We start from the raw sequence: 24,002 nt of genomic DNA on the forward strand, positions 1-24,002 counted from the left end.
TCAAGATTGCTTTGGCTATTCAGTGCCTTTTGTGGTTCCATATACATTTTAGAATTGTTTCTTCTTTATCTGTGAAAAATACCATTGGAATTTTGATAGGGATGGCATTGAATCTGTAGATTGCTTTGGGCAGTATGAACATTTTGACTATTAATTCTTCAATCCATGAACACAATATCTTTCCACTTATTTGTGTCTTTGTCAATCTCTTTTATTAATGTCTTGTAGTTTTCAATTTCAAGTCTTTCATCTCCTTGGTTAAATATATTCCTAGGCATTTTATTCTTTTTGATGTAATTGTAAATGGGATTGCTTTCTTAATTTCTCTGATAATTCATTATTTAAAAAATTTTTTATTTATTTATTTAACAGAGAGACAGTAGGAGAGGGAACACAAGCAGGGGGAGTGGGAGAGGGAGAAGTAGGCTCCGTGTTAAGCAGGGAGCCTGACACAGGGCTTGATCCCAGGACCCCGGGATCATGACCTGAGCCGAAGGCAGACACTTAACTGAGCCACCCAGGTGCCCCTCTGATAGTTCATTATTAATGTTTAGAAATGCAACAGGTTTTTGTAAATTGATTTTATATCCTGCAACATTACTGAATTCTTTTATTCTAATAGTTTTTTTGGTAGAATCTTTATTTTTTTTTTAGATTTTATTCCTTTATTTAACAGAAAGCAAGAGAAAGCACAGGCAGCAGAAGGAGAGGGAGAAACAGGCTCCCCACTGAGCAGGGATCCTGATGAGGGGCTCGATCTCAGGACCTGGGGATCATGACCTGAGCTGAAGGCAGACACTGAGCCACCCAGGTGCCCCTCTTTAGGGTTTTTTTATATATAATATGTCATCTGCAAGTAGTGACAGTTTTACTTCTTCCTTTACAATTTGGATGCATTTTATTTCTTTTTCTTACCTAATTGCTATGGCTAAGACTTCCAAAACCATGTTGAGTGAAAGTGACAAGAGTGGGCATCCTTTCCTTGTTCTCTATCTTAGAGGAAAAGTTTTTAGCTTTTTATTATTGAATATGATGTAATCTGTGGGCTTGTCATTTATGCCCTTTATTATGTTGAGTTGCATTCCTTCTATACCTTTCTATATTATGTTGAGACTTTTTATCATAAATGGATGTTGAATTTCATCAAATGATTTTCCTGCATCAATTGAGATGATCATATGATTTTAATCATTGATTGATTTGCAGATGTTGAACCATCCTTGCATCCCTGGAATAAATCCCATTTGATCATGGGGTATGATCCTTTTAATATATTGTTAAATTTGGTTTGCTAATATTTTGTTGAGGGTTTTTGAATGTATATTCATCAGAGATATTGGCTTGTAATTTGGCATCCTTGCCTGGTTTTGGTATTAGGATAATGCTGGCTTAGTAAAATGAGTTTGGGATTTTCCCCCTTCTATTTTTTGGAAGTTTAAGAAGGACTGGTATTAATTCTTTGAATGTTTGATAGAATTCACCAGTGAAGCTGTTGGGTCCTGAACTTTTGTTTGTTGCAAGGTTTTGTTTGTTTTTAAGTTTTGTTTATTTAGGTTATCTCTACACCCCATGTGGGGCTCAAACTCATCACCCAGAGATTAAGAGTCACATACTCCTCCAACTGAGTCAGCCAGGCACCCCTGGAAGGTTTTTTATTTACACATTCAATCTCCTTACTAGTAATTATTCTGTTCACATTTTCTGTTTCTTCATGATTCAGTCTTCATGATCAAGAGGTGCATGCTCCACCTACTGAGCCAGCCAGGCACCCTAACATTTGTCAGTTTTGTTTATCTTTTCAAAGAACCAGCTCTTAGTTTAATTGATCTTTTCTATTGTCTTTTTAATCTCTATTTTATTTATTTCTGCTCTGATCTTTGTTATTGCCTTCCTTTTACTAACTTTGGGCTTTGTCCTTTTTTTCCCTAGTTCTTTGAGATAGGAGGTTACATTATTTATTTGAGATTTTCCTTGTTTCTTGTGATAGGCATTTATTTCTATGAACTTCCCTCTTATGACTGCTTTGCTGCATCCCATAAATTTTGGTATGTTGTGTTTCTGTTTTCATTCGTCTCATGGTATTTTTTTTCTCTTTTTATTTCTTTCTTTGACTCACTGGTTGTTCACTAGCATGTTGTTTCATCTCCACACACTTGTGAGTTTCCAGTTTTCTTCTTGTTTGATTTTTAGTTTCAGAATATTGTGGTTGGAGGGGCGCCTGGGTGGCTCAGTCGTTAAGCATCTGCCTTTGGCTCACGTCATGATCCCAGGGTCCTGGGATCGAGTCCTGTGTTGGGCTTCCTGCTCAGCAGAGAGTCTGCTTCTCCCTCTCCCTCTGCCCCTGCTTGTGTTCCTGCGCTTGCTGTCTCTCTCCCCTAAATAAATAAATAAAATCTTAAAAAAAAAAAGAATGTTGTGGCTGGAAACATTGCGTGATACCTTCTTAAATTTATTAAGACTTGTTTTTTGGCCTAGGATAAACTAATATATGTCAATTTTACCTCAATTAAAATTTTTTTAAATAAAAATAATAAATAATAGAGACATAAAAGGAACCAGAAATCCTTGAAGAAATGGCTGATATCATATTTGGAGTAGGACATGTTCAAAATGAATTTGGAACTTCTTGTCATATCAGAAATAAAGGAAGCTATCAAAGACATCCTGGAGCTGAGTCAGAATTCAGTGACGTTCCCACTGGCCAAAGTTGGGATGATTTGGCTATCAAAAATAGTAAGTACAATAGGCTGAAGCAAATCATATATGCTTAAATGCATGAATTTATAATAATATTAAAAAAAACAACTCATTAACCACCTTTAGGAAGTGCTAGGGAACCAGCTTATTTTAAAAACTAGTAATTGAAACAGTCAAGCATTTGTCCTGCCTTTGCAATATAAACTGTACCTCAGAATAACCAAATAGTTGATGAGGAAAAGTTGCTCTGTGTAGAAGTATTTCAACTCATAAATGAAAAATGATAGGGGCACCTGGCTGGCTCAGTCGGTAGAGCATGTGACTCTTGATCTCAGGGTTGTGAGTTCAAGCCCCATGTTGGGTGTAGAGATTACTTTAAAACCTTTTAAAAAAATAAAATAGATGAAGAATGATAAAATTAGAGTATCATCACTTTGCAATCCTGTGACATTGTGATTTACAAAAAAAAATATGTATAATGAATGGTCTTCACCTCATTTCTGGCATAGAACTCCTAAGACCCTTGGAATTTTCTAAGTGATGAGACTGTTAAAGGTGTTACTTATTTTGGTAATGATGTGACTTTTTGACCCCACCTAGGGATGGGGGCTGGTTGCCGGGAGAACCAACCGTGTGAACAGAGGTTTGGAACTTTCTCACCTCCCTGAACTCTGGGAAGGAAGGAAGCCTGGTTGAATCAATTAGCAATAGTCAATTATTTAATCATTCATGCCCTTGTAATGAAGCCTTCATAAAACCCCAAGAGGAAGGAAGGAAGGAAGGAAGGAAGGAAGGAAGGAAGGAAGGAAGGAAGGAAGGAAGGAAGGAAGAGAGAGAAAGAAAGAAAGAAAGCGAAAGAAAGAAAGATGCTAAGAGAATAAATCTTTCTTCCCTACACTGGGGAACCAGAACACTTCGATGTGCTACCATGTTGGGTCCTGAACTTCATGAAGACAGAAGCTCCTTTGGGACCTCACCCTGTGTATGTCTTCATTTTGCTGTTGATTTGTATCCTTTAATTTCTCTGTAATAAACTAATTATCTAGTGAGTAAATGGGTTTCCTGAATTTTGTGAGCTTTTCTAGCAAATTAGTTGAACCCAAGAAGGGGCTCATGGGAGCTTTTGGTCTATGCCCAGTTATGACAGAAGTACAGATAACAACCTAGATTTTTTGGCTGGCATCTGAAGGCCACTCTAGGAAATTAACTGAATAGAGGAGGGGTTTGTGGGTACCTCCACTCTGTAGCCAGTGGGTCTGAAGCACAGGTAACAATGTCGGTTTGTGATTGGCATTGGAAGTGGAAGACAGTCCAATGGGACTGAGTCCCTAACCTTTGGAATCTGGAACCTTAACCTTAATCTTATCTCTGGGTAGGTAGTATCAGAATTGAATTGAATTGTAGGACATCCAGCTAATGTTGGAGAATTACCTGGTGGTAATGGGGAGCCACACCACCCCTCCACACACCTTCAAACCCCTGAGGAATTGATGACCCAGTAAGCTCAGAGGATAATCATTAGTGGTTGCAAATAGCACAAAAAGAAAGACAGGTGCTGATTGATTTGATCAAGGTTCTGGATTCAACTACCAATTACAGAAAATACAGAGGATAGAAAAATACTTGAATATCACCACAGGGATCAATTTGCAAAATATAGTCTGTGGGAAATCTACAGGAAAATGGCCTGTTTTTGTGTTTTGGGTTTTTTAAAATAAATTTATGCCAGGGAGAGAAAGAGAGGAACAAGGAAGCTACTGAATTATGCAGCCATCAAAAGGAATGAAATCTTGCCATTTGTAATGACATGGATGGAACTGGAGGGTGTTATGCTGAGCGAAATAAGTCAATCAGAGAAAGACATGTATCATATGACCTCACTGATACGCGGAATTCTTAATCTCAGGAAACAAACTGAGGGTTGCTGGAGTGGTGGGGGGTGGGAGGGATGGGGTGGCTGGGTGATAGACATTGGGGAGGGTATGTGCTATGGTGAGTCCTGTGAATTGTGTAAGACTGTTGAATCACAGACCTGTACCTCTGAAACAAATAATACATTATATGTTAAAGAAAAAAAGATAGTAGGAAGGGAAAAATGAAGGCGGGGGGAATCGGAGTGGGAGACGAACTGTGAGAGACTATGGACTCTGAGAAACAAACTTGAGGGTTCTAGAGGGGAGGAGGATGGGGGGATGGGTTAGCCTGGTGATGGGTATTAAAGAGGGCACGTATTGAATGGAGCACTGGGTGTTATAGGCAAACAATGAATTATGGAACACTACATCTAAAACTAATGTATGGTGATTAACATAACATAATAAAATAAAAAAAGAAAAAGAAAGAAAAAGAGTGAAAGACATATCAACCCAATTTATCTGGATCCTGATTTAAACAGATTGTTTAAAAAAAAGAACAGCTTTATGAGACAATAAGGGAAATTTGAACTCTGAATATTTATGGTATAAAGGAACTAATATTCTTGGTTGTGATAATAGTATTATGGTTATGTTACAAAGGAGTCCTTATTTTTTAAAAACCCATATTGAAATATTTATGAGTATATACAGTTTTGAAAATACAGAATATCATTGTGCCAACCTCTCCAACCTGAAAATAGAAATATATTAACACAGCAATACTTTTTATCCAGCTTTATTGAGATACAATTCATATTTAACTGTGTAAGTTAAAGGTATACAAAACAATTATTTCTTACATGTATATATTGTGAAGTGATTACCACAATAAGATTGGTTAATATATTCATCACCTCATATAATTACTATTTTTTTGTTGTGGTGGTGGTAAGAAGACTTAAGATTTATTCTCTTAGCATCTTTCTTTCTTTCTGTTTCCCTCCCTCCCTCCCCTTGCCTCTTCCTTCCTTCCTTCCTTCCTTCTTTCTTTTTTCTTTTCTTTTCTTTTCTTTTTTCTTTTCTTTCTTTTCTTTCTCTCATAATCTCCACACCCAGTGTGGGGCTGGAACTCACAACCCTGAGATAAGAGTCACATGCTTTAGCAACTTTCAACTATACAATACAGTATTGTTAACATTAGCTCCCTAGAACTTATACCTGGAAGTTTGTATCCCTTGACCAACATATTCTCATTTTCTCTACCCCAGCCCTGGAAACACCAATCTAGTCTCTGTTTTTATGAGTTTTGTTTTTTAAGATTCCACATATAAGTGAGATCATACAGGTTTTATCTTCTCTGTCTGAACTTATTTCACTTAGTATAATGCCATCCATGTTGTCACAAATGGTAGGATTTCCTTTCTTTTAATGTCTAATACTCCATTATACACACACACACACACTCACCACATTTTCTTTATCCATATTTTGATGGACAGATTATTTTCATGTCTTGGCTAATGTGAATAATGCTGCAGTGAACATGGGAATGAGAATATATTTTTGAGATAATGATTTCATTTCCTTTGGATACATACCTAGAAGTGGGATTGCTGGATCATAAGGTAATTCTACATTTAATTTTTTGAAGACCCTCCATACTGTTTTCCCTAGTAGTGATTTTTTTCACTGCAAGGTACAGTGAGTAGAGAAGCCATTCATAAGACTAGGGTTCAAGGTGAATTTGAATAGTAAACCAGCTGTTCTAATACTGTAGGGTAAGAATACTTTCAAATGGGAGAAGGAAGACTGGAAAGGTAAACTGGGAACGTGCCTGACACACATTAAAGGCACCACCATGAATCTAGCACTATCACTGGAGTACTAAAATAACCTCCTGACGGGCCTCTCTTGAGCTTTCATCCTTCTCCGTTTCTCAGTTTAGTCACAAAATGGCAGTCAATGAGATCCTTTAAAGATATAAATCACATAATTTTGTTTCTCCTTAAAACTTTCCAATAGTTTTCCAATTCACTTAGAATAAAATCCAAAGACTTTATGGTGGCTTCCTGTTACCTCTATGACTCCCTCTTCCTCTGTCACTTCATTCTATCCCCTGTGAATTTCTTGTTGTTTTTCTAATATTCCAGACTGTCTCCAATTTCAGGGCCCTTACACTGGCCTGTTCCCTGTGTCTGGAATTGTCCTTCCAGATTTCTGCAGGAGTCTTTCTTTCACATCCTTCAGATTTTTCTTGTGTCACTTTCTCAGCAAAGACTAACCTGGCCATATTTAAAATTTCAACAATCTCTACTCACTTTCTATCCCTTCTCCTGCTTTATTTTTTCTCCTTAGCTTATCTGATGTACATATTACTCAAATTGTTTTGCTTATTCTCAATTTCTCTCACCAAGCTCCCTGAGGTCAGAGGTTTGCCTGTTTTCTTCACTGTTTATGTCCCCCCTGCTTAGAACAAAGCCTGTCATAAGGGGTGCTTACTTAAAAAATATTTATTAAATAAATGAATACCTGCACATCTCCCTCCCTCACTTTCTTCAAATCTAGTCAAGTGTCACCATATCAGTGAGGCCTTTCCTGAAGATCCTATATAAAATAAGCACCTTTCCCTCTATATAACCCCAAAACCATACGTATCTTACCCTGCTTAAAAAAAATTGCAGTCAGCACCACTTGACAAATTATACATATTTTTTATTCTTTTTTTTTTTAAGATTTTATTTATTTATTTGAGAGAGAGCGAGAGAGCACGAGATGGGGTAGGGTCAGAGGGAGAAGCAGACTCCCCGCCCGAGCAGGGAGCCCTGATGCGGCGGCGGGGGCGGGGGGAGGGGGGTCCCGAGACTCCAGGATCATGACCTGAGCCGAAGGCAGTCGTTTAACCAACTGAACCACCCAGGAGCCCCAAAGTATACATATTTTTAAAGATTTTATTTATTTGCCAGAGAGAGAGAGCGCGCACAAGCAGGGGCAGTGGCAGGCAGAGGGAGAAGCAGGCTCCCCGCTGAACAAGGAGCCCAATGCTGGACTGGATCACGGGACCCCGGGATCATGACCTGAGCTGAAGGCAGCTGCCCAACCGACTGAGTCACCCAGGCATCCTGACATATTATATATTTATTGTCTCTTTTCCCTTCCTGGTAGATTCTAATTTCCACGAAGACTTGGACTGTGTCCTCAAGAACCTTAAAACAGCACTTGACTCTTGGTAGATAACTCAAGATTATTTCTTGGAAGAACTAATGAACCATTTCTGTCTGACAGCATTCTCTCCACAATCACGAACACTGCTAAAGTGGCCCTGAAGTTCCATCGCAATCGAGAGAAGCTTGGAGCACTCTAAAATTCTCCACACTCCAAGCGCCTCTTCAAAGAGACACTGCTCTTTTCTGGTAATTGCAAAAACATCGGCGCTCCCCATTTCATTTCTGCCCCTAAAATTTAAGCACAGGGAATTGACAACTCAGGCCAACGCAGCGAATGCACGTATTTAGCAAATTCCGTTGTAAACTTCGCTTTAACCGAAACTTGAACTTATTTACTTGACTCCGCGTAGCCCTGTCGGAGAACAAAAGCTGGTTCCTGGTAGGCGGGACCTGGCCATACCAGGAGGGGATTGGCGCCCTCTCGGCCTCACGGTTCACGATTGGCTGAGGCACCTCAGGCACCGCCCCCGTGGAACAGAGGCGCGCATGGGCGGGGCCGTGCCGGAAGGTGTGTGGGCGGGGCGACGCGGGGCGGAGCGAGCCGGGCCCGGCAGGCGGGGCCGGGACGCGCGACCTCCCGCCCATCGGGCTCATGATTGGCTGAGGCACCGCAGGCACCACCCACGCCGGCCCACAGCGCGCTCATGGGCGGGGTCGTCCCGTGAGGCGCGTGGGGCGGGCGGGGCCGGGTTGGGGTTGGGGCCGGGGGTGCTGCCACTGGGCGGACCTGCTGCTTGGGTTGTGGCCGAGGGATGGCGAATGTGCGGGTGGCCGTGAGGGTCCGGCCCCTCAGCAAGAGGTGAGTCTGGGAGGGAAGGGGCGCCTGAGGCGTCAAATGAGCTGAGAGGAGGGCTAGGTCTTCGCCTCTCCCTCAAGTGATTCTGGCGCGGAGAAGTCAGAAACAAAGTAACCCAGGGGGCCAGGGTCCGGAAACCTTAAAGGCCTGCCGGGACAAAGCCTCTCGTAGAGCTTTACGGGTCCTGTCCTGGGGTATAGCGGTTCCTGGTTTGCGTCAGGGGTGGGGTGCGCTGTGTCCGTGTCCCTGGAGTCCTGTGAGGAGTTTTGGGGTACAGCGGCTCAAGTCGTGATGCACGACTTGGGCCTTTCGCACTGAGTTCCCTGAGCGGGGCTGGGAAAGTACGCGGGGAGAGGGATGGGCAGTCTCCTCTCCTTGGTGGCTCTGGAGTACCTGTGGGGATTGAGGCAGAATTGGGTGTGTTCCTGGGCGCACATGGGTATCTCTGCAGAGATGTGGAGAGAGCCAGATTATAAGGTGTGAGAGGAAAATTGAGGCCCAGGGAGATCGTGGTTTCATCAACAGCAGAACTAAGAAGTAGAAGGAAGTTATTCTAATCCTTTTCCTCAGCGTGGTCAGTGCGCATTTCCTCATGGGTAAATCTGATGCAGCACCTCTCAGCTCTTGAGGCATCCAATGTCCAGCCACATAATTTCTTCCCGTTTTCACTGATTTTCCACTCAAGTTTGGAAAGTCAGGAAAGGGCTGGTATTTGAACTGTTTTTCTTTTAAGTAATCTCTATGCCCAATGTGGGGCTCGAACTCACCACCCGGAGTTCAAGAGTCGCATGCTCTACAACTGAGCCAGCCAGGCGCCCCGGAATTGCTTTTTAAAGAGCTATTAGTGGGTGCCTGGGTGGCTCAGTCGTTAAGCGTCTGCCTTCGGCTCAGGTCATGATCCCAGGGTCCTGGGATCGAGTCCCATATCGGGCTCCCTGCTTGGCAGGAAGCCTGCTTCTCCCTCTTCCACTCCCTCTGCTTGTGTTCCTGCTCTCGTGCTCTCTCTCTCTGTCAAATAAATAAATAAAATCTTTAAAATAAAAAAAAAGCTATTAGTTTGCTGACAGGTGAAGAAGGTGTAGAGAGCACTCTGTAGAAAGGACACTGAGAATAAAGGACTTCAGCTGTTAGAAAACAGAAAAGTTTTGGTTGTTTGGTGAGAAGTTGTGTAGAGGGAGGTGAGTGAGAGGAGACAAAGCTGGCAGAGGGTAGCTTGGGACCAGAAGACATATAATGGAATTATTTGGGAGGTTTAAAAATTTCCAGGACATAAGATGGCTTGAAAATTGGACAGAAGGATCAAAAAATGCATTGTCTCCCGTAACAGAATTTGGTACCAGCAGGGATTATATTTGTCCCTGTTATGGTGGTAGTTTTGAAAAGTCATACAACGGACGGAATAATGAGGAGAGCAATGGGATGAAGGAAGGAAACAGAATAACAGAAAAGAAAGTAGGAAAAAGACAAAAGAGATACATGGAGAAAGAAAGTAGCACATGTCCAAAATGCTGTTTAGATTGGTAAGTGGCTTATGACATCTGGCTTCTACATTACTTGATGTGGTTACTTAGGGTTGAATAGTATAATAGGAGTATGCCACCTTGGAGGTAGCCTCTAGCAGATCTTCTTTTTGCAAAACTGTTCTTTTAGGGTTCTCAGGATAATTACCTTGGCCACTCCCAACAGTAACTTCTCAATTCCTTGAGAGCTAGGAATTTACAATAGTGTGGATTAGATTAAGAAAATGCTTTTGAAATTGAATTGCTTGCAGCCACAGTAGAGAGTAATTTATCTCATCAAACAAAAGTGAGGGGAAAAGAAGGACACAAAAGCTTATTTACTTTCAGTCAGGTTAAGAGCCTTCAGCATCAAGAGATAGAATGCCAATACCGCAGATACCCAAGTGTGAGTAGGTTATCCCCCCCCCCCCCCCCCCCGCAAGCTAAGAAGTCTAGACCACTCCTGTCTCCTCAGAGACTCCTGCAGAGATGCTACTATACTCATAGATTGTATCTTTCTTCCAAGAAGTCAAATTCAGGACACTTCTTTTCAGGCTGCTTTATGTGAAAGTGTCTTAGATGAATCCTCAAGAAAGAGCATACTTGGGGCACCTGAGTGGCTGAGTCGTTAAGCGTATGCCTTTGGCGCAGGTCATGATCCCAGGGTTTGTTAACTTCCACCATCTTTGCTGAAGCTCATCTGAATGTAGGGAGTCTGCTAATTATATGGTTTGTTCACCCTTCAAATAAGTTATTGGCAGAGATTCCGTTAATAATCATTGGATCTGATGTTGTACTAGGGAAAAAATCTTAGAGATCATCTGGTCTAAGCTTACATTTTTTGTTTTTCCAGATGAAAAAATGGTCTTGTTTAAGGTCTAAAAGTAGGTAAAGCCAAGTTTCCATTCAATAGACTAAGCTGCTCCTTCCTGATATTACAGAAAAGTTGTACTTCTTGATCAAATGCCTGTTTGCTTAGTAGGACTAGAACTGACCATCCGTAAAATGGCAATGTGGTACATGGTTTTGATTGCCTCCCCACTCCTCAGTTTCCCGTAATTAGAAAGTCTGTAGCTCATTATGTGATGCTGTCCCTTGTCTATCCAAAATCATTTATCATTAAAAGAACACGTTCTCTTCTGCCAATATTGTAGGCTTTGGAACACTCCCCACTGCCCTGTCAAAATTTACTGTTCCTATACTATATTCCCTTTCTATGGAGAGAGAGAGAGAGAGAGAGAGAGAGAGAGAGAGAGAGAGAGAGAGAGAGTGTGTGTGTGTGTGTGTGTTGTGGTTTTTTAAATTTTTTTAATCTGTAAAGTAGGAGAACTACTTCAGTGGTTTTTTATGAAGATTAAATGAAAGAATACATTAAAAATACTTAGAGCTTGGCTCATTTTAAGTGTCCAACAAAGTGTTAGCTATATATTTTTATTACTGCTTGTACTTAGCTGTCTTTTTTTTTTTAAGTTTTACAAATGAATAGATAATTGGTCAGGGCTTGCTTATTTTCCCTTCTGGACAGTGATTCTCAAATTATAGTATGCATACAGTCCACCTAGGGAGTTTGTTATAATGCAATTTTGCTTTGTTTTGTTTTTTTACCTCCCTCCCCCCCATAATGCAACTTGTTAACAGGAATTTGAATTAATAAGCCCCACCATCTCATGTAATTCTGATGAAGGTAGCTTGTGGACCACACTTTGAGAAACATTGTTCTGGGAGTAAATGTGTAACTGAGGGTTTATCCCTGTGCAAAGGGAAATTCATCCTAAGGAATGAATGCCTGTTGGTAGAATTCAGGACCCAGAGGCAAGTGGTAGTAGTGCCACTTTGCCATGTGTAAGGCTCCATCTCTGCAGACTTTCATTGAACTCTGTGTGGCCAGCTCCCCAGTTGAAGTTGGTGCCCCTTCTTTCTGTTTTGCTCAATTTTAATTCTCCTTCATTTTGTTTTAGAATAGCTTGGAATCACTAGGTTACCAATGGCAGTGTTCCAGGCCAGGAAGGAGCAGCATCTTACCCTTATAGATTGTATCTTTCTTCCAAGAAGTCAAATTCAGGACACTTCTTTTCAGGCTGCTTTATGTGAAAGGGTCTTAGATGAATCCTCAAGAAAGAGCATACTTGGGGCACCTGAGTGGCTCAGTCGTTAAGCGTATGCCTTTGGCGCAGGTCATGATCCCAGGGTCCTGGGATCAGGCCCCACATGGGGCTTCCCGCTCTGCGGGAAGCCTGCTTCTCCCTCTCCCCCCCTTTGTTCCCTCTCTCGTTGTATCTCTCTCTGTCAAATAAATAAATAAAATCTTAAAAAAAAGGGGGGTATACTTTATAAAAATTAGATAATAGATTTGGAAAAATTATTGCATAATTTTTTATTTTCTTTATTGTCCAAATTTACTACAATCTGTGTATTACTTTTTTAGGGGGAGGAGAGATAAGAAAGTCTACCTTAAAATGGAGAAAGGAAAAAAAATGTTATCTTGTAAAACGTTAACAGCAAAGATGAAAGATTTTCTTTAGAATTGTTGAGGGCTGTGTCTGTGTGTGTGGGGGGGTGTGGTTTATGATCCTCAAGGACTAAGAATATCTCTGCTGCCTTAAATACTATCTAGCATGAAATGCGAGATAAAGAGCATTAGGGCCTTGAGGAAATTTAAGTAACAAATGTTATTACATGGGAGAGGGAAATTTCCTATACAGGGCTTTATCCCAGACTCACTTACTGGTTAAAAAAAATAATCCTAAATGTAAAGGCCCCTGTCTCACTGTGCCTGTCCTCCCCTCCCCAGATTCTCAAGGTCACATCCTGGGAACCATGAGGAAGGATAAAAATGAGACAGAACATATTTTCTTAACTTTAAGGTCCTGGGCTAGGAGTAATTTAAATGATTACTTTCATTGTAGTGGAGGAAATGCTAATGAATTTAATTCTTCTTAACATTCTGGCCTTGAGCACTTTTGCTAAAAGTTTTTAATGTTATGAAAAAAGATTTCATCTATAGAATGGAGTATATTCCACTCATTTTGGGCTTCAGGTCTATGGGTCACTTGGATTAAGCCCCTTAAAGTAAATTTAGGTGTTGGTTAGTTGTTAGCGGTGTTACTACATAACTGCAGCATAGGAAAATTCTTGAGGATCTTGGCTCTCATTCCAATTTAAGAAGATGAAAGGAAAGGATTTGGGAAATATGTTCTCAGTATCTCAACAGAGAGGACTCCGAAACCTTTTTCATTACTATCCATGCTCAAAATCCCAGAGAAAGCGAGAGGGGATGCCTTGTACACTGAGTGAAGGATACTCTCCAGAATTTCAAGCCTGATTTCTAAGGGTATGGTTAAGAGCCCAGGCTTTGTGGTCAGACAGATCTGGGTTTAAAATCCCAGCTCTGCCACTGCTTGTTGTGTGACCTTGGACAAGTTACATAATTTCTCTCAGCTTCGGTCTTCCATCTGAAAAAATGAAGGTATGGTAGGAAGCCATGTCAGGAGAGTGTGTTAGTGGGAAGATTGCATAAGATGAAGTATAATGTGTACTGTACCTAATACAGTGCCAGGCACATGGAGGGTGCTAAATAGTGGTAATTCTTAGCTGTTTCAGAGCCAAATTCTAATGATCTAGAGAAGTGTGTCAGCCAGGGACAGCTACTTATAGAGACAGCACTAGGGAAACATTTTGTCCCAGTAGCGCTGATCTCAGCTTCTCTTTTCTTGATTTTTTTTTTTTTTTAAGCAGTGTTTCTTTTCATATGGGTTTGGGTCTTCTTTCTAGGGAGACCAAAGAAGGGGGAAGAATTATTGTGGAAGTTGATGGCAAAGTGGCAAAAATCAGAAATTTAAAGGTAAGCCTGAAATTGTTTTCCTTTCTCTTTCCACTGAGGAGTTTATATTATTACAGGGGCTTCTGGGATGAAGATGTGTATGTGAATGGGTTTAGGGTGGCGGTTTGGGAGAAGGATGAGTTTTATACAAAGCAAGTATACGAATAAAGCGGGAAAGGGCGCCTGGGTGGCTCAGTTGGTTAAACGACTGCCTTCAGCTCAGGTCATGATCCTGGAGTCCCGGGATCAAGTCCCACATCAGGCTTCCTGCTCAGCAGGGAGTCTGCTTCTCCCTCTGACCCTCTTCCCTCTTGTGCTTTCTATCTCTCATTCTCTCTCTCAAATAAATAAATAAAATCTTTAAAAAAAAAAGAATAAAGCAGGAAAGAAGTATAGAGATTGTGGCCACTGCAGCCCAAGTTCTGTCAAACAGGGTGCAGCTGTTTGGAAACTGGTCACTTAGAGCTTAAGGGCGTCATGGCTAGTGTAAGTCATGCTGGGTACGTCCATGGGTATATTTAACTCACCAGACCACCAGACTTTTTCCCAAGCCTCTCATTTGATATCACTTAATCTAGAGACATTACTACAGATTTAGTATGCATCAGATCCCAGAAGGGAGTCAGTCACTATCCTGAGTTGTGCTGCAGATTTCCTTTCACAGATCTGACTGACCTTTGAGTCACAATTGGACAAACACTGGGAACTTCCTCCCCCACCCGTCACCCCCCTCCCAGGGCTAGTTTCCTCCATCTCATTCCTCCATTTACCAGAACAGTGGAAGTGGAAGGGGTTCTTTCTCTCTGGCCTTGGGGAGTGGAGAGAGACGGAAACTGGCCTTGTGCCTGCTGCTGTAGACAGCTTGCAGGTGGTGTTCAGCATCCCTGAGAGTTGAGGAAGCTGACTGGTAAGAGTGAGGGTTCTTTGGACCCCAGGCCTACCGGCTATGCCCACCCCAGTGGTGTGATCTGTTTCCTTTTGTCAGAACCTCTCTGCTAAAAGAGAATGGGACCTGGGGCGCCTGGGTGGCTCAGTCGTTAAGTGTCTGCCTTCAGCTCAGGTCATGAACCCAGGGTCCTGGGATCGAGCCCCGCATCGGGCTCCCTGCTCAGCAGGAAGCCTGCTTCTCCCTCTCCCACACCCCCTGCTTGTGTTCCCTCTCTCGCTGTGTCTCTGTCTGTCAAATAAATAAATAGAATCTTTAAAAAAAAAAATAAAAGAGAATGGGACCTGCCAGACTTTCAGTAGGAGCTCCCCAGGGACAAAAGACCTTTTATTCTCTGCTCTCTCTTATTTATATCTTTGTTGCTTTGTTCTTAGAGCTGAGAGTTTTGTTTTTTTAAGAATAAATCCTGGCCGAGGGCGCCTGGGTGGCTCAGTTGGTTAAGCGACTGCCTTCGGCTCAGGTCATGATCCTGGAGTCCCGGGATCGAGTCCCACATCGGGCTCCCTGCTCAGCGGGGAGTCTGTTTCTCCCTCTGACCCTCTTCTTTCTCGTGCTATCTCTCATTCTCTCTCTCTCTCAAATAAATAAATAAAATCTTAAAAAAAAAAGAATAAATCCTGGCCAAGATCAAACTCTAATCTGCCCCCTGCACACCTGCTTAGCTGCTTACTTCCTTGAGGTCAATTATCCGCTAAGAATTTCTTAGTTATTCTGACAGCCTCTTTCTACTGTAGTTTATGGTGGCTAGTGCTAGGGTTTGTCTATCCCTGTCCAGAGTCTAAATATTAAATAGTAAGATTAAAACATTTGTGGCAGTAATACCATTCTCCCCAGTACCTGGAGGTCAGTGCAGTTCCAATCTCTGACTCTACCCTCATCTACCCTGAGCAGTTGGATTGGTCCTCGCTCTTCTAGCCACTGTGCTTTCTAATCACTGGGGATGGATACCCAGGGACCTCTGTGAAAGTCCTAGGTTGATAGAATCTGTCAGGCCCAGGGACTGAACTACTCATGCTCTCCGGTATCCTTTCTAGAAATACTTGGAGAAAAAATGATAGTGATACGGCCCATGACGGTCAGAGAGGGAAAGGCTTTCTTTCCTAAGCTTGGTTCATATGTAGGCAGATAGGTGATAGTATGAGAGACAAATTTAATTCTCTGGAGCTTTTATTAGATGAAATGAAGACAGAGTTTACTTTTTTCTTTTTTGGGTAGATAACATAAAGATTCTCATGATCAGTCTGGGTCTCTCTAGCTATAGTGGGGAGGAATCAAGTGGCACTGGCTATATTCTGACATTATGATAGAGAAGACTCTATTCTGTTTGATTTTAGATGGACAATCGACCAGATGGCTTTGGAGACTCTCGGGAGAAGGTTGTGGCATTTGGCTTTGATTACTGCTACTGGTCAGTCAACCCAGAGGATCCTCAGTATGCATCTCAGGATGTGGTAATGTCATTTTTCCTTCACTCTCCTCAGTGCTCCATAACTGGATAATTATTAGGAAATTAACATGCAATTGGGGCCTGGCTGTTTCTTACTTTAATAGTTTGGTCAGAAACTAATAATGTTTTGATTTAAGAAGTAGTAGTGAAAGGCCATCAGTTGCAGAAAGAACAGAGGAGATGAGAAAAGACTGCTTGCTGAGGGCATAGACGTTGGCTAGGGTCCACTTAAGCTTGGGCCTCAGCATGATTCAGGTGGGTACACGTTAGTTCAGGTAGTGTTCTACTCCTATGGCAGGTAAATGGGTTCATCTCAAAGTTGGCCTTTGTTATATACAGCAGAAGGGCTCAGGAATCCTAGAAGCTAGTATCTTTGAGTCTTAGGCTTGTGCTTATGGTCCTCGGCTGAATGTAAAAGGCCTAGGCGACTAGTCTGGCAGTCTGCAAGGTATGTAAGAGGTGAACTCTGTTGATGTGCTGAGGATTGAGAGGACCAGCCAAGGCCTTCCCAGCAAGGCTGTCACCCTTCTTGTGTCTGGTAGTTCTACTTAGCTCTGTCACAAGTTTCTGAGGCAGCAGGTTTGGCCAGGTGGGTCTACAGGACTTCTCTCTGTTTCTTTTTTTTTAAGATGTTTTATTTATTTATTTTGAGAGAGAGAGAAAACGAGCAGGGGGAGGGGCAGAGGGAGGAGCAGACTCCCAGCTGAGCAGGGAGCCCAATGCGGGACTCGATCCCAGGACTCCTGGATCATGACCTGAGCTGAAGGCAGACGCTTAACCGACTGAGCCACCTAGGCACCCAAGTCAGTCTATATCCTTTTGAATAAAAAGCTAACATATGTTTTCTGCTAAATGTTTCAGTTTTTTGTGAGACTTTTTCTGATTATGCCAAAGAAGCAATGTTATCAAGTTTGAGTGACTTAAAGGACAGTATTGATTTTTTGCTGCTGCAGACTTCTGAAGATGATTGAATAATTTTAAATCATGAAAGTGTAACTCCCCCATTCTTCTTTTCTGAGGAGAACATGTGGAAACAAGACCCTAGACCACCGTGGGATTTGTTGTTGTGGGCTCCTTCTGTTGTAATATGAGTACCCTATATTTGTAGTGACAATGTGTTTGCTGTAAATGCTCAGCAGGAAAGGTCAGTATGGATGTTACCACGTCTCTACCATATTTTCTGTCCTTTGGAATATGGAGGCACTGGCAGGTCCAGGCCTGTCTTTTGGCCCATGATTTTTATTGTAGCACTCAAACGTATATGAGGTGTCTGGTTCCTGGTGTTTGTATCTGTTCCACTGAGATCCTCCATGAATAACCAAGAAAGGAGCTGATTTTCAAATAAGAGAATGGGACTCGTACAGTAGTTCGCAGTTGTGACTGTATATGTGTCATAAAAGACAGTGGTCTTTATTAGTAGAAAGTGAGAGCATTCTAATATCTATTTTAGTCCTCCCTGGCCATAGCCTATCTAGGGCTATTCTTTTTTTTTTCCTAAGATTTATTTATTTTAGAGAGAGAGAGTGTGTGTGTGTATGTGTGCACATGCATGAGGCGGGGAGGGGCAGAGGGAGAATCCTGGAGCAAACTCCCTGCTGACTGGGGAGTCTGACACGGGGCTCAATCCCAGGACCCCGAGATCATGACCTAAGCTGAAATCAAGAGTCCGCCACTTAACCGACTGAGCCACATAGGTGCCCTAGGGCTATTCTGGATACCAGAAAAGTTAACCATTTTGTGTATTATTTGATAGATCAATAATCTGGGTTAATAATGTGTGTAAACAGAAAACTACATATCTATTTATGTCTCAACAAACTTGGGTATAGTTTTGGTGTGAGGCTCCCATTTTACATTTATATAGCTTAAGTGTATAAATATAATATAGTGGGAAGCCCAAAAGTCCATAGTGGAAGGGAGTTCATAAATATGATTCTTCTTCTGTTGCCTGATTTGGAGTTCAATGGAAAGATCAAATGGGATTTAGACAGGAAGCCTGTACAGAGAGATAAAACCTGTGTCCCCTGAGGTTTATTCTCACTTGTTTATTAATTGTCGAAGGCCCTTATCAGTCCCAAGAGGAGTTAAGATAGGAGAAGCAGGAAAGGAGCCTCTGTCACAAGCTAAAGTAGGGCCAGAGATCTCTGAATGATGGCAGGACTCATATACACATGATTTGGTCAGAGAGACTGATCGCTTTAACACAGAAATTGCAGCCCAGACTTAACTCTGAGGTCACCAGGGTAGGAGAAGCAGACTGTCATAAAATCACAGGACATGGGGTGGAAAGAATTTTGATGTCATCCAGTTCAACCTCTCCCGAAGTACAACAATCTTCTCTATAGCATTTGTGGTCATATTTTGGGGGTGGGGGTGAAAGGGACAGTTTTATTGAAGTATAATTTAGACACAGTGAAGTTCACCTTTTTAATGTACAGTGTACAGTTTTGTGAGTTTTGACACAGTTGTATCGCTATAATCAGTATATAAATAAAACAGTACATCATTCCCCAGATGCCTTCGTGTCCCTTTGCAGTCAAACTATTCTTACCCCCAGCCCCTGGCAACTGCTAATCTGTTTTCTGTCCTATAGTTTTGTCTGTTCCCAAATATCATGTAAATATAATAAAATAGTATGTAGTCTTTTGGGTCTGGCTTGTTTCAGTTAGCATGATGTATTTAAGATTCACCTCTGCTGTCGTGTGTATTATCTTATTCTGGCCTTCATTCAGACTTATTTAAATCAGCTTCTTGGCCAGAAAGAACTGATGACTTTGGAAGCATAGATTGTAACTGCAAAGAGCAAGGAACCAAGTACCTGGAGGATTGTGCCCCCTTCATCCCTGGGTTTCTTTCCTTTTTTATTTTAATTAATTAATTATATTATTTTTTTTAAAAGATTTCATTCATTTATTTGACAGAGGGAGACACAGCGAGAGAGGGAACACAAGCAGGGGGAGTGGGGGAGGGAGAAGCAGGCTTCCTGCTGAGCAGAGAGCCCAATTTGGGGCTCGATCCCAGGATGCTGGATTCACGACCTGAGCCGAAGGCAGACGCTTAACGACTGAGCCACCCAGGCGCCCCCCTATCTTAAACAATTTTTAAAAAGATTTTTAAATTTTATTTGTCAGAGAAAGAGCACAAGCAAGGGGAGTGGCAGGCAGAGGGAGAAGCAGGCTCCCCGCTGAGCAAGGAGTTGGATGTGGGACTCAATCCCAGGATCCTGGGATCATGACCTGAGCTGAAGGCAGATGCTTAACCAACTGAGCCACCCAAGCGTCCCTCTGGGTTTCTTCCTATTGTGAGGAACGGCTGTCCTCACCCTCAGAAATACAGCACTGATTTTAGAATATTAAATATTGGAGGGAAAATTTTCCCCCACTGGCTTTAGGGGGATTTTGAGCAATGTCATAAGCCATTGCTTGATAGATGTTAGCAAGAATGTCATCTACTTGGTGTTGGTGCTGCCTCATCATAGTCTCTTAAAATGTTAGAGCTCAAAGGGAACTTAGCAGTCATCTAGGCCAGGGCTTCTCAACCTCAATGCTATTGATATTTTGACCAGATAATTCTTTGCTGTGGGCATCTGTCCCGTGCACTGTAGTAAGTTTAGCAGCATCTCTGGCTTCTACCCACTAAATACCAGTAGCAATCTCAATCAGGAATATGAAAAATATTTCCATCCCCCTCATGTTCCAGAAATAGCTGTTTGATTTATATGACATTACATAGGCAGTTAATGCCCAAGCAGGACTGGACCCATGCTTCCTGCGGTGGTTTTTCATTGCATTGTACCATTCTACCTCCCTCTTTTTATATTTATTTTACAGCCTCAGAAGATAGGTTCAATATTAGCATTTCTTCGTGCTTTAGCACTTACCAGTCCTTAGTGGCGACACACGTGATACATAAATTAGGCATCAGCAAACATGGGCTGCTAGAGAACAAGTCAGCTACTATAAGTTCTACTGAAAGGCAGGTTTCTTTGTTAATATATCATTAAATATCTATAGATTCTAAATGTTTATTGTTCCATTTGATCATCTCCCAAATCTATTACGTCTTTACTATTTATTCCATTTTATAGATAAGGAAACTGAGGTACATAAAGGTTACAAGACTTGCCCAAATAACTTAGCCAGTAAGTGTTGGAGCAGGGATTCAAATCCAAGACTGTCGAATTCTAAATTATATGCCAACAAGCCTCACAGACCCTCAAAGTTAAAAGAAATCTCAGTCTACTAGGAGACCTGGTCATCTCTTCATAAATACTGTTTGATTTAATCCCTTCAACAACCTAAAAGGTAGGAGATTTTATCCTTTTATAGTTAAGAACATTTAGACTTAGAGAGGTTATGTGATCTGCCCAAAGTCACACAATAAGAAATGAGTCTTAGATTTGAACACATGTTATCTGAATGCAAAGTCCATGTGCTTTGCTATGCTACAGTTTAAAAAGGAAAAAAAAAAGGGATAAAAGAAAAGAAAGAGATGGTAAATTAGGAAAGAGGAGAGAGGGTGAAGAGGAAAGACAGAGAAAATACTGCAGTGAATGGGGGCTGGTAGGGGATCATACCACCTGTCTTGTCCATTACCTTGTGACCCTTGTGTCTTTAGCTTCCCATTCTTAAGGCAGCTCGTTCTTCATCTGAATTGTTTTTAGTCTTTGTTAATGTTTGGACTTGCAGCCAAGGCTTTTCTTCAAAATTGGCCTATATTTTATCTGGTTATAACCTGTATTAATGTTAATCTACTTCTCCTCTGAGGTTAGACCTGGGTTTCAATTCAGGCATAGACACTTAGTAGCTGGCTTATTTTAGACAAGTTACTTAAATTCTGAGTCCTCATTTCTTGAGCTTGAGTTCCTGTGAGGAGGAAGTGAAATAATTAAGTTCCCAGTCCAGGACTTGGCAACTGGAGTTGATAAGGGAGGTCCTGAGTACTGTGACTTGGTTCTATCACGGTACTAGAGAAATGAGGCCCATGCTTCTAAGAGCTGAACTAGATTTGAAAATCTCTTCTTTGAATCTCGTTGTGATCCCTTCTGGATCATCATGCTCCACTTGGAAAATTAACTTCCCTCCCTCCCTCCTGCTCAGGAATATCTCTTGGAGCCAGAGTTCTCTGCTTAAGTGTATTGTGTTTGGGTAATTTTGTGTTTGTAAAACTTTCCATGAAGAGCATTAGCTTAGCTTTACCTAAGAAGGGCTGTAATTGGCTGTCAAAACAAGTGCAGACTGAGTCAACAGAAAGCACGTCCAGGAACAAAAAGCTACCCAGCCGTTTGTGGAAAGCAATTGCTTCTATTCTCCTGGGAATCTTTATTTTAAAATGGTCAGTTATTTGGCTGAAACACAATACCTAAAACACTTGTGTCTTTTCCAGACAAAAAATCGTGTGAGTGTGCAAGAGATTTCCTTCCCATAACCACTGAATCCAAACTGAAATTTATAGCAGCAATGTGATTGTGCTTTTGTTTTTTATAATATTTATTTAATCTCCACCATGCACTGAACACCAAACAACACACAGTACATCCATTGCCTACCCTCAAAGAGCCCTGAAGAGGGGCGGGGAGTGTGTGTGTGTATGTGTGTGTGTGTGTACACACATTCTTTGGTGAATATTTTCTTCAGTTCTAGACTTTAGTTTGAGGATGTTAGGAACTCCGAGAGTCTTCAGAGGATAACCCCACATACCCCTAAAAATGGTGGAAGGGCTGACTGCAGAAACCAAGAAGAAAGCCACTATCAGTATAGTGTATATTGTATGCATCTGCATGTGATTATTTAATGAAGAAATGTTTCAGAGACAAGAAGACAGGTAGTAATAATGCTCAAGTACAGAACATGATGATTTTAACAGTTTATGGAGCATTAGAACCAATTGGTCTTCAGTTCCATTAGGATAAAATAGAGGAAATTGCAGACAATTGTATGTAATTAGGACATGAAGAGTAAGTTGTGTAGAATTTTTGAATCCTGATATGTGACCAGGCTATGATTAGATACTGCTGCCGAAGAAGGAGTGTTTCTCTCTGAGGACCCCAACCCGTTATAAGATGAAGACAAATGATCTATTACTTCCTCAGAAAGTAAGTAGGTTGAGGTGGGGAAACGGACTGAGACCCTCATTTCTTTTGTGTGTTCTGAGCTTGGAGTGTAAATGAAGGCTTTGGGGAAAGAGTAGAGAAGGTGGAAGAGTTATGGAAACTGAGGGAGGGACCTCAGAGGGGCAAGAGGAGGAGAACATGAAGAGGAAACTAAGATGGGAAGAAATCTGAGCGTTCACAGAGGGGGAGATGCTGTTAGGGTTATGGCACTTTCTATAGTCATTATTATTATCTCCGTTTTCAGGATGGGAGCAGGCTCAGGCAGTTTGAGTAGCTGGCTTTAAGGTCATACAGCCAAGTCACAGGCCCAGTATTCAAACTCAGCTTTCAAATGGCACACCACACAGAGCTCTGTTTATTTCTGTATTTCCAGTGTTGCACATTTTATTTTTTTTTAAGATTTTATTTTTAAGTAATCTCTACACCCAGGGTGGGTCTCAAATTCACAATCACGAGATCAAGAGTCACATGTTCCCCCGACTGAGCCAGCCAGGTGCCCTCAGTGCCATACATTTTAAATGACCAATTAATGGTTATTGGATCAATTATTCAATTTATGGTTCAGTGGATGAAAGACAAGTTAGGACTCTGCCTTCTTGAATTTTGCTGCCTGTTTTGAGAAAGCCTCTCAGTTTACTTAAGTTAGAGAACCATAGACGCCTATCAGTTTCTCTGTGCATCCCTTTTCCCTAATGCATGTATGTGTTAGGGGAGCTGGGGACGTGTGGGCGTCAAAGCATTTTCTCATGAATATTTGCAGAGTTGTGTACATTCCATCACTAGTGCTGTTTCTTCCCAACCAAGATGGAGACAGAAGTAGAACGGAGAGAAGTTTGTAAGAAAAAGCCTTTTTTGTGCAATAACTGGATAGGACTCTGCAGGCACGAGTGGGGGAAGGGAGATTATCATGAGTGTTTCATTTTAGTATGTTCCTTCCCCCTGCCAGCAGCACAGCTGCTCAGCTACATAAGCATGGCCATGGGCTGGATTTTAAGGGAATAAGGTCATTCTTTTGGCTTCATCTAACACATTTTCCCCCTCTCTAGAAACTTGATTATGAATCTTTAAAGAGTAGCTTTCAGACTCATAAAAGTCTGAGGAACTGAGGTCCTTGAAACTTAATATTTGCTGCTGGTGCTGGATGCCTGTACAAAAATGAACAGCAGAAACTAGAGAAATCTTTTAAAATGCAAAAGCTTGCTTGAAGGGGCTTTTTGGATTTTTTTTTTCCTCCCCTGTGAGCCAAGGACTAACAGGAATTTCTGGTACTAGCTGGGTCCTTGAGATTTAGGCCAGTGAAGGAGGTTATCTGTAGAGGAGGCATGCCTGAAGCTCCATAGTCAGTTGCAGACCTGGGGCAGCCTAAGTATAAATATAAATAGGGTTCCCGAAACAGTTGTCCTTGACCATTACCCAGAAGTTCTCTTGCTTGCCTGTGCAATGCTGATAAATTGCCCTATATATGCACTCCTTTTACATGTGAATTTGTCTTGGGTTTAAAAAGATCGCCAATTAATTGCTTGAAAAAGAGAAGTGTGATGATGGTGATGCTTACTCTGAGAGTCTGGAAAAACTGATTTACAGAATCATCTAAACAAGGGGATA

The 24,002-nt window shown here is 41.6% G+C and overlaps 1 protein-coding gene across 1 annotated transcript in view; it reads left to right on the top strand.

Moving 5' to 3' along the window:
- The first annotated feature begins 8,472 nt into the window (after positions 1 to 8,472).
- Positions 8,473 to 24,002, top strand: part of STARD9 (StAR related lipid transfer domain containing 9) — a 134,878-nt gene continuing 119,348 nt past the window's right edge. Inside the window, 3 exon segments of the mRNA XM_027569243.2 lie at positions 8,473 to 8,576; positions 13,844 to 13,913; positions 16,173 to 16,289. Coding sequence (XP_027425044.2) covers positions 8,530 to 8,576; positions 13,844 to 13,913; positions 16,173 to 16,289 — 234 coding nt within the window. The 5' untranslated portion in view covers positions 8,473 to 8,529.

Source organism: Zalophus californianus, chromosome 6, assembly GCF_009762305.2.
Source record: "Zalophus californianus isolate mZalCal1 chromosome 6, mZalCal1.pri.v2, whole genome shotgun sequence".
NCBI lineage: Eukaryota > Metazoa > Chordata > Mammalia > Carnivora > Otariidae > Zalophus > Zalophus californianus.